The 18,355-nt window shown below is 57.6% G+C and overlaps 1 protein-coding gene across 1 annotated transcript in view; it reads right to left on the bottom strand.

Moving 5' to 3' along the window:
- Positions 1 to 695: 695 nt before the first annotated feature.
- NARF (nuclear prelamin A recognition factor) overlaps positions 696 to 18,355 on the bottom strand; it is a 19,044-nt gene continuing 1,384 nt past the window's right edge. Inside the window, exons 2-11 of the mRNA XM_072782096.1 lie at positions 17,780 to 17,860; positions 15,452 to 15,595; positions 12,537 to 12,669; positions 8,975 to 9,109; positions 6,816 to 6,934; positions 5,659 to 5,788; positions 4,502 to 4,565; positions 3,569 to 3,706; positions 3,165 to 3,322; positions 696 to 1,945 (exon numbers count right to left, since the gene is read on the bottom strand). Of these exons, the coding sequence (XP_072638197.1) occupies positions 1,704 to 1,945; positions 3,165 to 3,322; positions 3,569 to 3,706; positions 4,502 to 4,565; positions 5,659 to 5,788; positions 6,816 to 6,934; positions 8,975 to 9,109; positions 12,537 to 12,669; positions 15,452 to 15,595; positions 17,780 to 17,860 (1,344 nt within the window). The 3' untranslated portion in view covers positions 696 to 1,703. The remainder of the gene's footprint in view (positions 1,946 to 3,164; positions 3,323 to 3,568; positions 3,707 to 4,501; positions 4,566 to 5,658; positions 5,789 to 6,815; positions 6,935 to 8,974; positions 9,110 to 12,536; positions 12,670 to 15,451; positions 15,596 to 17,779; positions 17,861 to 18,355) is intronic.

Below are 18,355 nucleotides of genomic sequence, written 5' to 3'. Positions count from 1 at the left end.
TACACTTCGGGCCAGCAGCCCAGGCGGCAGAGCACCCTGCAACTCGCCCCACACCCCCGGCCGGCTTCAACCTGGAGGTGTAGGCAACAGGAATCCCAATCCCCCTCGTGCAAAGCTGAGGAAGGGCCAGTGTCTACACCGGCAGGAACCAGCTCAAGCTCTAAGGCCAGGTGGAAATGGAATAAAAAACCCAGGCTCTGGTCTGGTCCGGAGCAGGGCAGGCGGGCACAGAGCCACTCACCACCATGACCAACACGCACACAGACCTGCTGGGCTCGTTCACGGTCCATGGAGCATGAGTGGGACCGCGACTCCACTGGGCGCAATGCGAGTCAGGACCTACCCCGCCCTCCGCCTCTCTGGGACAGACACGCCGCCATGTGTGTCACCCAGCCCACACGGGGCCGCCCTGCTCTCTGCGCGGATGGCTGGAGGCCAGAGTCAGGACGAGCCCCGCCCCCCGGGGGCAGCAGCCGGTCCGTCGGCCGGGCTCTGGCACCGCAGGCCCCAGCTGTGGCTGGACGGGCTGCTCGTGATGGAGGAGCAGCGACCACACAGCTGGCTGGTGGCCTCCTAGGCACCTTGGGGATGGAGGCCAGTGCTCCTGCTCCAGGCCAGTGTTGCCGGGGAGGGGAGGGGTCAGCCCAGGGGACAGCGCACCGGCCCTGGCGGGGAGACCACTGCACACGCTCGGACACGTTCTCCAGCTGTTTATTCCCTCATTGGTCACCGTGGAGGAGGAGCCCCGACTACGGATATATTGAAAGAAAGATAATCGCACACAACACCCAGCTATGGCCCGGGCAGGGACAACACAACACGGAACACAACAGACACAGAGCCTGCGGGGGCTGCACAGAGGGCTCCGGAGCAGCAGCGCCACCGCGGCTACCACGGTCCAGGTGCTTTGAGACCAATTCCAGGCCGTGCGTGGAGGTCTGTCACTTCAAGGACAAGCCCCGACGTGAGTGGCCTGTGCCTCTCCAGCGGCTTCGGCCCCGTCTGTGGGTGAACGGCCTCACGTGCCCCTCGAGGCTTGCTCACAGGGGGCAGGGCCGGGCAGGAAGGGAGGGACTGCGGTGACCCCCCCGGCCCCTCCTCCTGGGGCGGCACCCCTGCCAGGCCTTGTCCACCCCTAACAGCTGAATGGAAAGTGCACATCTGGGGCCAGGACACCGCGGGCCCAAGGCCTGGTCGCTGGCAGCCCAGCAGCGAGGAGCGAGGCCACCGTCTCCAGGTCTGCGTATCAGCCTGAGTCCAAAACGATGCAGTGGATGCAGGTTCTGGCAAAAGCCTTTCAGGAGTAAGTGGCCAGTGCCCCGCACGCCCCGCACGCCCCGCGGCCGCGCGTCTCCTGCCGTCTCGGCCGTTTCCTCGTCCATCGCTCTGAGGCCCGTGAACCGGACCTTCTGGACACTTTTTGGATTTTTTTTTTTAAGCCTAAAAGATAGTAGTTTGTCTTCATTCTTGTTCTTTGGGATATTTTTCAATCTTAAGATAAAAGGATACTTAAACTGGGGCAATCCTTCTCATGTCAAGATATTCCAGCCACACACACGTCATGACGTTAGCACCACATCAAACCAAGTGACGGGGCCACCAGCAACCAGGGGCAGAGACTCCTGAAAGCTGCGGAGCCGAGCGTTTTCCCGCAGTGTCTCTGTTCCCAGGCTCCGCGGTGCCTCCCTCCGGGCGGTTGACCTTTACCACTTGATATCTCGGCTGAGCGCAGGGAGCCCGGGCCCCTGGTACTTGGTGTGCAGGGCCTCCTGGGCCCTGGGTGAGTCGGCCCCGTCCAGCCACTCCTGGTACAGCTCCTGCACGTGGGCGCTGCTCTCGGGGGGCCGCACGGGGATGTCTGCGTAGATGCCCTCCATCTGCCGCAGCAGCGCCTTGTCCGCGCGCCCGTCCTCGGTCTGGGCTTGGCCTCTGCCATTTAAACATCCTGAAAGACAAGCAGGGAGCTTATTCTTTTCCTCCTTTTGCTTTAAAGGGATGGTTTTGGGGCAGGAACGACGGCAGCAGGCGGCAGCGTGCTGCCCAGGCCAGAGCTCTGGGGCCTCCGGTGCTTACCTACGTGTGGCAGAGGGGCAACGGTTTTTACCTAAAGTGGGGTGAGCTGCCAACCTCTCGACCTCTCGACCCAGAGAGCAGGGGGCGGGCCACTGGGCAGCCACACCCCTGGGGTCTCACAGAGCCTCCGGCTACTCCCAGGGAGGGGTGGCCCCCCAAGCTCCGCCCCTGGGAGCGGTACTCCTCCCAGGTCTGCGGCTCACTCTTAGGCTCCCAGGTGTGTAGACTGAGGTCATGACCCAGAACCAGCGGCTAGTCTCCACCCTGGCCGAGCCCCTCTCAGGACACCGCGGGCCCAAGGCCTGGTCGCTGGCAGCCCAGCAGCGAGGCGTGAGGCCACCGTCTTCAGGTCTGCGTATCAGCCTGAGTCCAAAACGATGCAGTGGCCCACCAGCTACACGTCCGACCCTGCTGGTTCTCCCAAGGTTTGCCCCCCTCTCCAGACCCTCAGCCCCGGGCTCCCCAAGATGTAGGCACCGGTGAGTCTGCCCAGCCACCACCCATGGCTCGGGGGCTGGAACCCTCCCCCTGCACTGTGGGCCCAGCTCACCCAATGAACCTCATCCTCACTGGGTCTGCTGCTCCGCACCCCGCACGCCCTCCCCAAACGCCGGCAGGTTTTCACCCTGGCCCTGCCTCCACTCCCCAGGCCGGCTTCAGTCGTGTGGGCCTCCCCGCCCGCAGAGCCCAGGACCCTCTCCCAATACCCACACCTACTGCACCCACACGTCTCTGGCCTCCGCTTGGGACCCCTGCCCTGGTGCCTCCCGCTGGCCTCCGTGTCTCATGTGGCTCCCCCTGCCACCCGGGGCAGAACCTGGCAGCAGGTGGGGCCATCTAACCAGGAGCAGGCTCTCACCTGGTGCCCCCAGCAGCGGCTCTTCGCTGGGACTGTGATCCCAAGGGTTTCCTAAGGGGACCCCTGGCTTTCTTGCCACATGGTGAGGGAAGCAGAGCCACTGTGTCACAACCACCAGGGCAGCACCCGTGGTCCTACCCAGCTGTCAGCTGAGTGAGGCTTGGGGGCCCCTAGGGCCCGTCTCCTAGAGGGCTGTGGGGGGCACAGTCCCGCCCAGACCCCCACGTCTTACCCCCCGCGCAGGCGAGCACCTCCACGAAGTGGTACGGGAACCTGCCTTTCTTCAGTTTCAGAACCACGTTCTGGATGTTTCGGAAGCCGTACGCAGCAGCGAAGCGTAACAGAACCTCTCCGTTCTTTTCAAGGGTCACCTCCTGGAAGTCTTTGTTCCTGGAAGATGAACAAAATGGACTTTGATCTACAGAGTCCTTCCCCTGTGGCTGACAATGGTCTTCCAAGCTAAGTTTGAAAGTTAGCAAACTGAAAAGTCTGTGAATAAAAACAAGGCTTTTTGATCTTGGCTCTTCTAAAGCCTATAAATAGGACAGCCCCTGACGCCCACCCCCTTGCACGGCCACGCGCGCCCACACACGCCCGCCCCGTGCCCTGGACAGAGCGCCGACCGCACTCACAGACCTCAGGGTGCGGTAGGTGACCTCCCCCACATCCTCGTCAAACAGCTGCTTGGCTGCGTGTCTGAAGACGTGCGCCAGGTACCCGTCGGAGCTGGCTCCGTCGTGGCGCCTCACCTCCTCCTCCTTCAGGCCTCCAAACCTGGCCAGGCGGAAGAGCAACAGCAAGCATGAAGTCAGGTTCCAGGTTTATGATCCCCACGCAGAGGAACTCCTTTACGGATATTTAGACTTTGAGTTTTCCCCACCAACACGAGCGGTCACCTGGGGCCTCATCGCGAGGCCCGCTCGGCATGCGGCCTGGTTACTCCCTCCTCTGCTGCGCCGGCATCCGCGTGTCCCCAGAACAACCTTGACACTTGGAGACAGAGCCGGGACTCTGAGGGCCACCCGGGGGCACGTGCACGTGCCCCAGTGGGGACAAGGACAAGCACAGGCTCTGGCCACAGGCTCTGAAGCCAATGAAATTCCAGACACCTCCGTGAAGCTTCCATACGAGGGCCATGACTGCTAAGCGGCCCACGTCTGCCGTGCGCGGAGCCCGAGGCATATGTGGGGCGGCGGCAGCGGTCATCCATCAGATCACCAAGACAGCAAAACCCTGGCCCTCTGTTCTCGGCACGAAGGGCCTTGAGGGAGCTGCTCTTCCCCAGAGGGGACCCGGCCTCAGGCTGGCCCGGACGCCAAGGCCAGGAACACGCGAAGTTCAGGAGTGGGGGTGCGGACACGTACACATCCCCGCGGCAGCCCTGGCGCCCACACTCCCAGCGCCAGCTCCACTCACCGGGGCCGCGCTCACGTTCCACTGGGGACACGGCTGAGGGTCATGGTGGGGGCCGAGCCGCGACACGGGAAGCGGCAACCCCAGGTCGGGGCCCCCCCGCCACCCCGTCTCTCTGCCGCCCACAAGGGGCCCCTCCCTGCAGAAGTCACTCACACAGTGTCGACGGCAGCATCCTTCACCGTGAGGTCACTTTGCTCCATTATTTGAGCGATTTCACCTACAGACAAATGAGGCGTAAGGACGCGCAAATAGGACATTGCTTCCTCGGGAGCTGCTTCCAAAATTACGTCCCCACTGGAGATTCTGTTAAGGCGACCTTGGCCACGGTCACTCTGTGGAGGGCAGGAACCCATCTCTAGCGCAGGATGACGCTAATGTGTGGAAACTTCTGATAAAACGTAAGAGAAAAGTCCAATTCCTCCCTCTGCTCTTGAAACCAGGGATTTTGCAAATTCTCTCTCCACGTCTTTGTTTCTGAAGCAGAAATCTTGTGCCTACAGCCTCCCGTGGACAGATGACCAAGACACAGTGGCTACATTTATCACGTGGGGAATGGGATGTGCAGCAGTGGACCGAGAGTCAGAACCACTTTCCTACTTCCCTTTACATGAGGGCCCCCAGAACCCCTTGCTGGAAACAACGAACGTTTTTACCAACCGCCGTGGCATCGTACTCCCACGAGAGAACTCAACATGTGAGAAATGTAGTAAAATGGACTCTGCATCCAAGAGGGAGGCCTGCCTACGGTCCTCACGAAAACCCACCCTTTGGCAGGTGTGCGCATGCCCTCTTGTGTCCCTTCCACGGCGCCTGTGCGCTGGGGGCCCTTCCAGGGGGTCCCCATGCTGGAGGCTCAGGTCAGGGGATCTGCAACCCGAGTCACAGCTCCTACAGGGTGCGGGGGCCTGTCTTCAGAGCCCGTGTGAAGTACACCTCGCACGGGAGTAGCCCCCCCACACCGCCTTGTGACTGCGGCGTCCCGCTGCGCTCCTGGGGGTGCCAGGGAGCCACCAGCACCCGCGCACACAGGGGCCCTGTTGCGGGCTCTCGGCCTATGTGCAAGCGCAGGGCACAGTGCAGGGGCTGCCGGCAAGGTCACTGCAGCACCAAGGGTCCCCTGACTCCAAGTGAAAGGGCCTCACTGTGTTGCCAGGCACACGTCTGGTTCATCAGCAGAGCCCCCGCTCACCCGGACCCCACGCTGTGCGAGCACTGTCCCTCTCTACTTCCCTGCAGTCAAGCCCTCGGGATCCTGTCGTGACCCTAGAGGACGACCACCAGAGGCCCCAGGAGCACCCAGGCCCCCTCACCTGAGGTTAATACGCAGTCAGCACTCCGGAAGCCATGTGGAGCGGTGGGGAAGTCTTCTCGAAGGGCCTCCAGTTTCTTATCGTAGCAAGGAGCCACAATAACATGGAAAATCTTGTCTGGGGACAGGTTCTGGGGAGAAAGAGCAAACCTGGTTTGCGGCTGTGGGCAAGCGAGGAGGGGCAGCTGCAGGCCCTCCTCAAGGGCGAGGCCACGTGGGCTCTGCACCCAGCAAGGGGCAGCATCGGGTCCACGCGTGGTGCCGCCTCGCTTCCCCCAAAGCCTGGAAGGTCCGTGGCCTGGGGACGCCAGGGCGGGGCTGCAGGGAGCTGAACCCGTCTCCCTGCAGACCCTGAGCCGGATTGGCAGCCACACCAAGAGCTCCTGTGTGGAGGGCAGAGCCTGAGGACGGTGCCCATCTGCCCGTCCGCCCATCGGTCCGTCCACAGGCCCACAGGACCGCTTACCCTCTAGGGCTGGCAAACTCCTGGACCCCCTCAGTAGGGGGGTAAGCACAGGATGAAGCCCCACAGCTCATTTTTCTGCCCGTCCCCCCACCGTGAACAAGGACGTCAAAGGCACGTGGCCTCTTGAAGCTGGCCCTGGGCCTGCGGGACCCTAGTTTCGCTGTTCCCAGTTTCTGCAGGGCCAGACCTCACTGGTACCCTGGAGAAATGTATGATCTGCATGAGGAGGACTGTGGGCACCCGGGCAGCTGGGCACAGACCACAGGAGGGTCCAAGCCGTGGGTGGCATCCAGGCATCAGGGACCTCTGGGAGGACCCAGGCCTGGCCTCTGCTGGGGCTCCCGGGGCAGCCCCATGGCTGCAGGGGGTCTGAGTAGACACCTGGAGTGGGGAAGGACAGCACAGGGACCCGCTGAAGATGACGTGCCACCCATAGGGGAGGGCTGGGCAGCTGAGGGACGTGGAAGACCTTGGGGAGCCTGGCTGGAAGTTTAACCATCACATGAAGGTGCAAGTGGCTAAGGGAGTCACAGACCTGTTCGCTGTGCTCTGGGGGCAAGGCCGGGGGCCCCCCTTAGCAAGATGGACAACATTTCCACTTGGTCTGGGGGCCAGAGCACCCTGGACGTGCCCGGTGGGAATGTCCACCATCTCCTGGGCATGCACTGCCCTCGGGGAGGAGGTCAGCTCACCTGCTGCCTGGCGAAATAATCCTTCACCAGAGAGCCCATGATCTGTTGAGGAGACTTGGCGGTACACAGGTGGGGGGTAACGGGGTGGCCCAGCACTCGTTCGGCGTATCGGACCCAGCCTGGGGAGAGAGCAGGCCCGTCAGCTCCTCACAGTGGCTTCCTCCTCCTTCCCATCACACACAGGAGAATTCTGAGCGCCCAGACCCCGTCAACCTGGGCCTCACACCTCTTCCTTCGACCTCCAGGGAATTCGCGGCAGCTCCCCGGCCAAGCCACTTTTCCTCAGCACCCCGGGCCCATGAGGACCCCAGGTGCACACACCCTAGACGGGAAGATGCCCCTGCTGGCCCGACCAGAGGATGGAGGGGAAGGACGTGCAAACCGTGTAGCGGGTCCCCCCAGAGAGGAGGACAAGCTTGGAGGAGCAGCCGTGAGGCATCTTCCCAGGGCCGCGGCCCCACTCCCCCGTGGGCTGCGAGGCTCTTCTGCTGCCAGCAGCCACGCTCTGATGTGGCAACAGCCACAAAGCCCGCCCAGCTTTACTCACCTACTGGAAGTTAACAGGCAACCACTGCCCACTTTTCAAGGCAGTGACCTAAGAGGACGTCCGCCCCGAGCGATGGCGAGCAGAGCACCAGCACACTCGCTCTATGCTGCCGGAGGGCCCAGCGCGGCAGCGAGCACTTCCTGAGCTGCTGGGGGCCACTGTGCCCTCCGGGGTCAGCCCCGCTGCTGTGGTTCCCACAGGGAACACGGGCCAGAAGACTGCGGGGGCCAGAGCTTGCACCCTTCTCCTGGGCACAGCCGGGTGAGAGGCAGAGCACATGGGGACGCCTGCTGACCAACGTCGTGGGGCGGACAGCTGCCGAATGACAAGCTGCTCCTCAGCCAGGGACAGCCAGCCACCTCCCCGGGACCACTCCTCGCCGGGAGGAACAGCAGGCGCCAGACGATGCGACAGTCCTGTCTGAACAAACTCAAACGGGAGCCATCACCTGCACGCAGGCCTGAGTGCGCGGCGAACGTCTGCGGTGACCCACAGGAGCCCCTAGGCCCGAGGTCACTGGAGGGACTCTCCTTATCCCGTGCCTCTCAACATTAAAAATGAAGAATTACCAAAAACGGTGGAGCCTTTGGCGGCCCGAGGCCCCTCCCACCACAGGTGTGGCCCGGAAGGCCCTGGCCTGCACCCGTAGACACGGCTCTCGGGCAGATGGCATCTGTGCTGCGGGTGCTGAGGGCAGGCCGCTGTGTGCCGGCCGGGGGACCAGCAGGAACGTGGAGGAGGAACCAGGGCCCAGGGCGCCCCACATCTCTAACCACACAGGGTAGCACTTCCCCGAGGACCTCTGACCTAGAACTCAACACAGCCCACACCGGCCCTCATGGAGACGTGGCTGCGGGTTCACAGCAGCACGAATGTGACAACAGCATCCGCGTCCTTCCTTGTAAACAGCTGACCCCCCGCCCCCGCCCGCTGGCCATCCTGATGGGACAGGATAGGGGGATGTGCCCAGAGAGGCAGCCTGGCACCAGGCACCCAGGAGCTCTGCAGGTATTCTGCGGGGCACCGGGCAGAGATAACCCCCACAGGAGACATTCCATCCCTGTGTGCACAGCAAGAGCACCAGGAGCCCGCGTGACAAGGCCATGCCCAGAGGGCCAGCATGGGACTACCCACGGCCCCGTCTGCCACGTCGCACGCATCCTCTGACCCTGAGGTTGCTCTCATTTCCTTGCATTGTTGTAGAACAATGTGGATTTTGACAAGGTTTAGTTTTGAACCAAGTCTCACCTCATGTCCCTGAATCTGACATGCTTGGGTATAAAGACCTCCTGAAGCAAAGTGCATCTAGGAAGAACATTCTAGAAGCTCGAAAGCTACACGTAAACAGACTTGGACAGCTCATACCCTGAATACGGCAAGGATCATCAAGTGGGGGGGGTGGCCGGTCTGCACCGGGCAGGGGCTGAGTGGGGGGCTCCGGGGTGGGCCTGCTGGGGTCCCTCCCAGCGCCCCGTTCCCTCCTGATCTAGGATGCCCAGTGCCTTGGGCTGTGACCTCTGGCCTCACCCACCTCCGCTCCTGCCCCCAACACGGACCCGTGAAACACGGTGCCTTCAGCGAACGGAGGCGCGCGACGGCCCCAAGTGCTCACCTGGACAGGCGGAGGTGAGCATGGGCAGCGCGGGCTCTTCCTCGCTGTGCTGCTGGTATCGACGCACGAACTCCTTTTGACTCTCCAGGATGCTGAAATCTGCGGCTATTGTTGTATCAAACACATAGTGCACCCCTGCAGGAAAGAGGGCTGCGTTCAGCTTCCCATCACCTCACGTGGGACCCCCTGCCAAAGTCTGCAGGCTCCGGACCAGACTTCATGGGCAGGTCCAGGGCACCCCGGCCTAGCTGCTCAATCTCGCCTCCTTTCCACCACGAACCGCAGAAGCCCAGGACTGTCTTACCTCCTCCTTCAAACAATAAACATGGGTCGTTTCTCAACAAGAAAATACGTATGTTTTCTCTTGCTCTATGTCTACACGTACATAAACACCTCACAGAGGCCATAAAATTAATGGAAGGTTACAAGGTACCACGCACGCTCTTCTGTCAGTGGTTAAATTCCAGTCTGTGAGGATCCTTGAATCTTTGAAATAAAGTCAGTAAATTGGCAGACCATACTTTTCTGATGGCCTAATTTTTATGCTGAATTGTAACTAGCTTTTCTTTTTTAAGCTATCTTTTAAAAAATAATATCATAGGGCAGCCTGGGTGGCTCAGTGGTTTGGCACCGCCGTCAGCCCAGGAAGTGATCCTGGAAACCCAGGATGGAGTTCTGCATTGGGCTCCCTGCATGGGGCCTGCCTCTTCCTCTGCCTGTGTCTCTCATGAATGCATAAATAAATAAATAAATAAATAAATAAATCTTTAAAAAAATACTATTTTAAAAGGTTTTTTTAAAGTTTTTTTAAAAAAATTTTTTACTTGAGACAGAGAGAGAACATGAACAGGGGAAGCAACAGAGAGAGAGGGAGAAGCCAACTCCCCTCCCACTCCCCTGAGCAGGGAGCCCGACTCAGGGCTCAATCCCAGGACCCTGGGATCATGACCAGAGTGAAGGCAGAGGCTTAATCACCCAGGTGCCCTATTAAGCTACTTTCTAGCATTTTTTTTTTAACGATTTTATTTATGATAGAGAGAGAGAGAGAGGGGCAGAGAGAGAGAGATGCAGAGACACAGGCAGAGGGACAAGCAGGCTCCATGCAGGGAGCCCAACGTGGGACTCGATCCTGGGTCTCCAGGATCAAACCATGGGCTGAAGGCAGAGCTAAACCACTGAGCCATCCAGGGTGCCCTCTTCTAGCATTTTTTTAAAAAGATTTTATTTACTTGTGAGACAGAGAGCGAGAGTAGGGGGTGGGGGGTGGGTGCAGAGGGAGGAGCCTGATGTGGGACTAGACCCCATGACCCCGAGAACATGACCTGAGCTGAAATCAAGAGTTAGAAGCTTAACCAACTGCAAAACTCATGGACTTCTTTTTTTTTTTTTTTTTAAGTTAATTAATTTATTTATGATAGAGAGAGAGAGAGGCAGAGACACAGGAGGAGGGAGAAGCAGGCTCCATGCCAGGAGCCCGATGCGGGACTCGATCCCGGGACTCCAGGATCGCGCCCTGGGCCAAAGGCAGGCACCAAACTGCTGAGGCACTCAGGGATCCCCGAGGGACCTCTTTTTATCTAACTTTTAAAAATAGGGATCCCTGGGTGGCGCAGCAGTTTGGTGCCTGCCTTTGGCCCAGGGCGTGATCCTGGAGACCCGGGATCGAATCCCACGTCGGGCTCCCGGTGCATGGAGCCTGCTTCTCCCTCTGCCTGTCTCTGCCTCTTTCTCTCTCTCTCTCTCTGTGTGACTATCATAAATAAGTAAAAAATAAAATAAATAAATAAATAAATAAAATAAAAATAAAAATAAATTTTTCTGGGGCACCTGGGTGGCTCAGTGGGTTAAGCATCTGCCTTCAGCTTGGGTCATGATCTCAGGGTCCTGGGCTCAAGCCCCACATTGGGCTCCCTGGTCAGGGCAGAGTCTGCTTCTCCCTGTGCCTCTGTTCCTCCCTCTGCTTGTATTCTCATGATTTATCTCACATAAATAACATTTTTTAAAAATACATTTAAAAAAATAAATTTTCTTAACACTGGCACATAAGCCTGAACCAAAACAATATATTTTTAATAATTTTTTTAAAGATTTTATTTATTTATTCATGATAGTCACACAGAGAGAGACAGAGAGGCAGAGACACAGGCAGAGGGAGAAACAGGCTCCACGCACCGGGAGCCCGACGTGGGATTCGATCCCGGGTCTCCAGGATCACGCCCCGGGCCAAAGGCGCGCCAAACCGCTGCACCACCCAGGGATCCCTATTTTTAATAATTATAACAAAGTAAATTTAAGAGCTTTAATACCTGTACCCAGTGCAAATCTCAAAATTTAAGATTAAATTAAGTTAAAATTAGTTAATTTTTCTTAAAAAGAAACATTATAGGGATCCCTGGGTGGCGCAGCGGTTTGGCGCCTGCCTTTGGCCCAGGGCGCGATCCTGGAGACCCGGGATCGAATCCCACGTCGGGCTCCCGGTGCATGGAGCCTGCTTCTCCCTCTGCTTGTGTCTCTGCCTCTCTCTCTCTCTGTGACTATCATGAATAAATAAATAAAATCTTTAAAAAAAAAAAAAAAAAAAAAGAAACATTATAAAATGTAAGTATCATCTTAACAACATACGAGGGCCAACTCTTTACTTAAAAAATTCATCCCCCCCCCCAAAAAAATTCATCCCCAAAATAGGGCCTTTCAGTACGAGAAGTGAGAGTGTCTAGGAACTTTTTGGTCTTTGGTAAAGCCCAGCTGCCCTGAAGCTTCTTCAGATCATGTGCACAAGGAATGACTGCCCCACACTCGTAGCCGTGGCCGTCTGGAAGCAGGCAGTGAGTGGAGAAGCCACTCCACCCAGCGCTCCAAGGAGCAGAGGCTATGTTTATTCTAAGGGTCCCCTTATTAGTAACCCCCCATGTGGTTAGGTCTTTAAAAGCCACGGTAGGGGCGGCTGGATGGCTGTCAGGTAAGCATGTGACTCATGGTTTCAGGTCAGGTCGTGATCTTGGGATCCTGAGATCGTCTCTTTCCCTCTGCCCCTCCCTCGGCTCACGTGGTCACACACACACTCTTTTTCCCTAAAATATACACATCCTAACAAAAAACATCTGCAAAAAAACCAGAAACTCATGTGAGCAAGTATCTCCAGTTCTCATGTTTGAGAGGGAGGACCTTCCTTTGTGCACAGGACACTGCCCGTCCTCTCTCTGCTCTTCGGAGAGCATCCTGGGAAACCAGATGCCGATCGTCTTGCAGATGTGATGCTCTATCATCTGCCAGATGCTGTCTGTGGGCCCTGGGAGCCCGGGCAACACTGTACTCCTCAGTGAGCGCAGGAGCCACCTCCACGTCCCCAGCCACCCCATCACGGGCTGCCCCTGGATGGCCAGCCACAGACAGCACACGACACTCGTCCGCACAGCAAGGGCGGAAGGGAGGCCCGACGCCTGCGGGTGAGCGGCAGAGTCTGAAGTCCCTGCCCCTGCTGTGCCCTGGGGAGCTGAACTCTGCAGATACGAAGGGCAGCCATAAGCTGGCCTTGTCAACTCACAATACCAAGGTGCCTCACCAAGACTTTTGAGGAAGCCGCAGAGTCTTCTGGAAGCATCAGTCACACTGAGGCGGAATTTGGCAGCAAAGTAAGGCAGAGACTGAGGGCACACCGACACTGCCAGCACCTTGTGCTGTGAAGGGTCACATTTCTGGAGGGACAGAGAAGAGGGTCAGATGCGGCTGAGTGGTGATGGAAGTCGGCCACACGGGTGTAGCAGGTGTCCTCTGAAAGACCGGTAGCACATACCTGCACTAGCAAGTGACGAGAAGGAAATGGGAAAAAATTAGGATGAAAGGTGTGACATCCCAAAAGATTTTGTCAATCTTTTAAAAACAATATTCTTTCAATAAGTGCCAATGCCTTGGATGAAAGTGGGTAACTTTAGGAGAAAAATAAATAGGGGCAGCCCTGGTGGCGCAGTGGTTTGGCGCCGCCTGCAGCCCGGGGTGTGATCCTGGAGACCCGGGATCGAGTCCCACATCGGGCTTCCTGCATGGAGCCTGCTTCTCCCTCTGCCTGTGTCTCTGCCTCTCTCTCGCTCTCTATGAATAAATAAATAAATCTTTAAAAAAAAAAGAAAAAGAAAAATGAATATTACAATATTGGCCCATAAATAACTGAAATGACCCTACAATGATTAAAGACACTCATACACCAATATATGTCAATTAAAACAGAATATAGACACTGAAACAGCATCTAGAATCTGTTCCCAAAGAGGCCGCAATTCCCGCTCAGTAGGGCAAACCATAGGATGCACATTTCTTTTAAAGAGAAAGGAGAGGGATTCCTGGGTGGCGCAGCGGTTTGGCGCCTGCCTTTGGCCCAGGGCGTGATCCTGGAGACCCGGGATCGAATCCCACGTCGGGCTCCCGGTGCATGGAGCCTGCTTCTCCCTCTGCCTGTGTCTCTGCGCCTCTCTCTCTCTCTGATTATCATAAATAAATAAAAATTAAAAAAAAAATAAATAAAGAGAAAGGAGAGAGGAGAGAGACCCTGAAGCGGGCTCTGTGTTCAGCACGGAGCCTGACACAGGGCTGTGACCCCACGACCCTGAGATCGTGACCCAAGCCAAAACCAAGAGTCAGACGCTTAACCGACTGAGCTACCCGGGCACCCTAAATTGTGGGGTATTTTTTTTTTAGATTTTTTTTAATTTTTATTTATTTATTATAGTCACAGAGAGAGAGAGAGAGAGAAGCAGAGACATAGGCAGAGGGAGAAGCGGGCTCCATGCACCGGGAGCCCGATGTGGGATTCGATCCCGGGTCTCCAGGATCGGGCCCTGGGCCAAAGGCAGGCGCAAACCGCTGCGCCACCCAGGGATCCCAAATTGTGGGGTATTTTTAAGGAGCGGATCATTCTCACTTTCTATAAACTGTTCTAAAGGATACCGTACGAACACGGAACAAGGCTGTCAACACCCTGTAACCAAAAGTAATACCGGCAGCTCAAGAAATCCCTAGAAAAGTCTGATCAACTCATCACCAACACAAGGGACAGAAGGCAGGAGCAGCTTGGGCCAGGTCGCCGGTTAGAGAGTCTCCCACGCGACCTCCGAGCCGGAGCTCAGGGCAGACACCGGGTTTCCGCGACGGAGCTGCGCGGTCAGACGCCACCCGGTCGGTAAAGGGGAGGCCCCAACAGTGGTGTTCGGGGGCTGAGGACTGGGCCGCTCAGCAAGGGAGCCCCCACCCTCGGCTGGGGATGCGCAGGCCCAACTGGATGTGGGGAAGGGGTGGGATTCCCGCCTCCGAATCACCCCACAGAAACGTGGAAGCAGGGATCGGGGTGGGAGTCCCAGCCGCTGACAGAGGAGGCAGCTCCGGGCGACCGACGCCGGGCTTCCTCTGCCTGCGCCCCCTGGGGGTCTCCAGGCCTCACTCCGCTCTCTCAACGTGCCCTCCTCTGAGGGAGCCGCTCTGGGAGCGGCAGGGCGTCGGCCTGAGCCCAGGGCCGCGGGCGGCAGAGCAGAGAACGGAAACCGCGGAGCCTCGACAACAGCCTGGCGGCTGGCTCACCCCGCCGGAGCCTCCCCTGCTTCCAGGCTCATGAAATAACCATTTCCTCATTGCTTATACTGGTCTGAGTTGGGAACCCACCTTCTGCAGCCGAAATGTGGATTGGTGTGCACCTGCCAGAAGGATCTGCAAACATCTACTCAATAGTTAAACTTTATAAGCATTTCCACTGACGTTGACTCAGGCGTCAGCATCGGGGGGGTGCTAAGCTGCCTGACAAACGAGCCGAGTTCGTTCCCTGCAGTAAGACAGGGAGAGCCACTTTGCTCAGAGAAGGACGAGGAGCAGGTGGGGACCCCCGGGGAACCCGACCACCAGGAGGCAACAGACACACCGCGACAGCGGAAGGTCGTGCATTGCTCTCTGATGCCGGGACCTCGAAGTGCTGGAGGACGCATCCAGGAACAGGCCCCAGGGGTGGCGGTCCACCACGCAAACCCACACTCCTCACGGATCTGCCTCGCTCCGGCACCCCGAGTGTTACGAGAGGTGGGGGAGTGCCTGTGGCGCCTGCATGGCTGTGCGCCGGGTGGGGCGCGGAGGGCTTCCCAGGAAGTGGCCGTGAGTGCGAGGGGAAATGCTTTTCGGCCCCTCTGCCTCACTTGCCCTTTCACCTGTGCTTCTGTCAGGAAAGCCACTGGCCACAGCTGAGCGGCATGGGTCTACAGGACAGCCAAGGAGGCACAGCCGAGGGAGCATCGCCTGACAAGCCCGTTGCACCAGAGCCCTGCCTCTGGGAACAGACGAGGCATCCTGCCTCCTGCCACGTCGATGAGGGAACTGGTGCCCGGGTGGGGGCTCTGGACAGGGTTTACCCCAGTGAGGGCCAAGCCGTGTGCCCTGGGCCCCAGCAGAGGCCTCCGCGCCTCACCTCCACCCCTAGGGCCACCAAGCGCCCGGAAGCCCTACCTTATTGAGGTTCAGAACTCGAAAGAAGTCCTTGACGTTCTGCTGAGAAACCTGGAGTCCCTCCTCCGCGGTCACACAGCTGTCACACGCCAGGCAGTCGCTCAGAAATATCTTGGCATCAGCCAACTTATGGAATTCTCCCTTCTACAAAAGAAAGATGTTTTCATCTAATTCTTCTTCAGTAGAAACCTCTAACGCGTGCTCCTCTAGGGAGAATGTTAGCACGAGAGCAACACAGAATGCAGACGAGGGTCACCCTGGGCAACATAGAGCCAGGCCTGGAGCTCCGGATACCGCAGTCGCACAGAACAGGCCACAGTGACACCAAGGAGGGACACAGGTGACACGCCAGGGTGGGAGCAGGACAGCGCTGTCACGTGGTGGGAAGAAATCCACATGCCCGAGTCCGGGGAGCTGGCCCAGCTCCCCTGCTCACTGTCCCCTCTGTCACCCAGGGACTCCCACTCTCAGCCTGCTCTGTACCCCCCTGGGGAGCCCACCTGCCCGTGGCTCCCCAGGGAAGCTGCAGCCCATCTCAGGAGGTCTGCACACCCCCCGGGGCGGCCAGAGCTGTCACTCCGAGGGTCTGGAGCACGTGGCCTGGCATACGCCTGGGGCCTAGTACCTGCTGCTGGGCTGCACTGAGAATCCTGGCCCTGGGTCCCTGCAGGGGCGTCCGTGAGCCCAGTCTGCACGGTTCCCAGCACGACTTCCTCAGGTTCTCCTGGGCCAGACCCCCTCCCACCTGGCCTGCTCCTCCGGCCTCCTACACATGTGCCAGTGCCCCCACTGCCAACAGCTCTCCAACCTCACCTCCAGTGGAGCTCGTTCCCTTCCCAGGCTCCGGGAAGCTCCGCCAACTGCCCCCAGCGTCCCGTGCTGCACGCGCCCTCCTGCCTTCAGCACTGGTGTGGCTGCCCAGGCCTCCCTGCCCTGTCTCCCAGGTCCTGTCCTTCACTCTCCCCTGCTTGAGCCTCCCCCGACATAGGCTCTGTCCACACCTCCCCCATGCCTGGTGCGTGCACCCCGCCCCTGAGCTGCTCACCCTACTGGGGTGCCGCCCACTGTGCTGGCAGGGCGCTGCTGAGGCTGTGCACACACCTTATCTGCACCACCACAGCCCTGAGAGGGAAGTAACCCAACTCCCCAGGTCACTGATAAGGAAACGGGGCCCAGGGTTTAGATGTCTGTCCTAGGGGATGTGGCCAGAGGGCAGGTGGGGGAGGTGCCAGGCACTCCCTGCCTTTTCTGCCTTTGCGCCCTGGTGCCGGTCACATCTGCGGCTTGCCCGGCCCTACAGCTGCCAGGGCACAGGACACAAGAGGGGAGAGATTGGTTCCTGTCAGGATCACCAGACTAAAGAGAAACCTGCGGCTGTTTGTCCCACGGTGCCTGCGCTCCACTAGTGGTCAGGACCAGTCCTTTCCAAGGGAACAGTGACCTCTGCTACCCAGCAAACTTAAACCATCACTACTAGCTAAGGACAACTTAAACTCTCAAGAACTCAGCTAGGGAAGAAACCACTAGAAAAATGAACTTACAGGACCACGAGATCTGAATTGTTTTATAGATTATCTTCCTAAACTCCAATTTTACAGAACGGAATTTTTCATTAAAAAAAAAAAAAATGGAGATTTAGGGGCACCTGGGTGGCTCAGCAGTTAAGCATCTGCCTTTGGCTCAGGGCGTGACCCTGGGGTCCCGGGATCGAGTCCGTCGGGCTCCCGGCATGGAGCCTGCTTCTCCCTCTGCCTGTGTCTCTGCCTCTCTCTCTCTCTGTGTGTCTCTCATGAATAAATAAAGTCCTCAAAAAATTAAATTAAAAAAATGGAGATTTAAGTATTATAACGTTATTTTTAATAAATGACTAAAGATAATATTTTTCTTTTTTTTAAGACTTATTTTTATTTAATCATTTGAAAGAAAGAGTGTGCAAGAGCACAAGCAGGGGGAGGGTCAAAGGGAGAAGCAGACTCCCTGCTGAGTAGGGAACCCGATGTGGGGCTCAATCTCAGGGCCCTGAGATCATGACCTGAGTTGAAGGCAGACGCTGCACCCAAGGCCCCCCAGGCGCCCCCTTTTTCTTTGTTCTTCACGCAGTTTGTTTTGGCGTGGTGTATTCTGCGAAGACTTGCTCTCGGGCCCTTCTGTCTCAAAGGTCATGTGCTTACGAATGACCATCCTGCATACCCGTGGCTCCTGGCAGGGACACCACCACAGCATCTTCTTTCTTAGGGCAACGATGTGCAGGGGACATGACCCCACCAAGAGGACAAAAACAGCCACAGCGTTTACCCCAGGCTAATGCAAAACTGAGAAATCACTTGCCTCTGCATGGTCCTGGGCCAGGCTCGGTACGCCGACTGACGCATTCTCTTGGTCCTCGGTCTTTGTTTTCTTATTACATTCCTTGATAAAGCAAAGGAACATATAAAAGTACGACTTTTAACCTGACTCTCAACTTAGAAAGGTGTATACGTACGCTCTGAACCATTCATCTCCTGCGCAGAAATCTTTTCTACAGAAACAAAAGCACCTGGACTTGTGGACACACACGCACATCCTCCTCTATCTGTGTCCTTGCAGTAACTGAAAACTAGAAGTAACGGGGCCTTCCACCAACAGGTAAATTAACACTGACAACTGGGACGCCTGTTATACTTAGAATACAATGAATGAACGAATTGTGTGTAATGCTCTGAAAATGTCTCTCTCTATAATGTTAAGCAAAAAAAAAAAAAAGCAGGGAGGGCGAAATGATGGAATATTTATGCAACCCAACTTTTGAAAAAATTAAACAGGGGCAGCCCTTGTGGCCCAGTGGTTTAACACCGCCTTCGGCCTGGGGTGTGATCCTGGAGACCCGAGATTGAGTCCCGTGTCGGGCTCCCTGCATGGAGCCTG

The sequence above is a fragment of the Canis lupus genome, chromosome 16 (assembly GCF_048164855.1).
Source record: "Canis lupus baileyi chromosome 16, mCanLup2.hap1, whole genome shotgun sequence".
NCBI lineage: Eukaryota > Metazoa > Chordata > Mammalia > Carnivora > Canidae > Canis > Canis lupus.
Note: the sequence above shows the minus strand (reverse complement) of the source record. Positions and strands in the feature narration are given on the sequence as shown.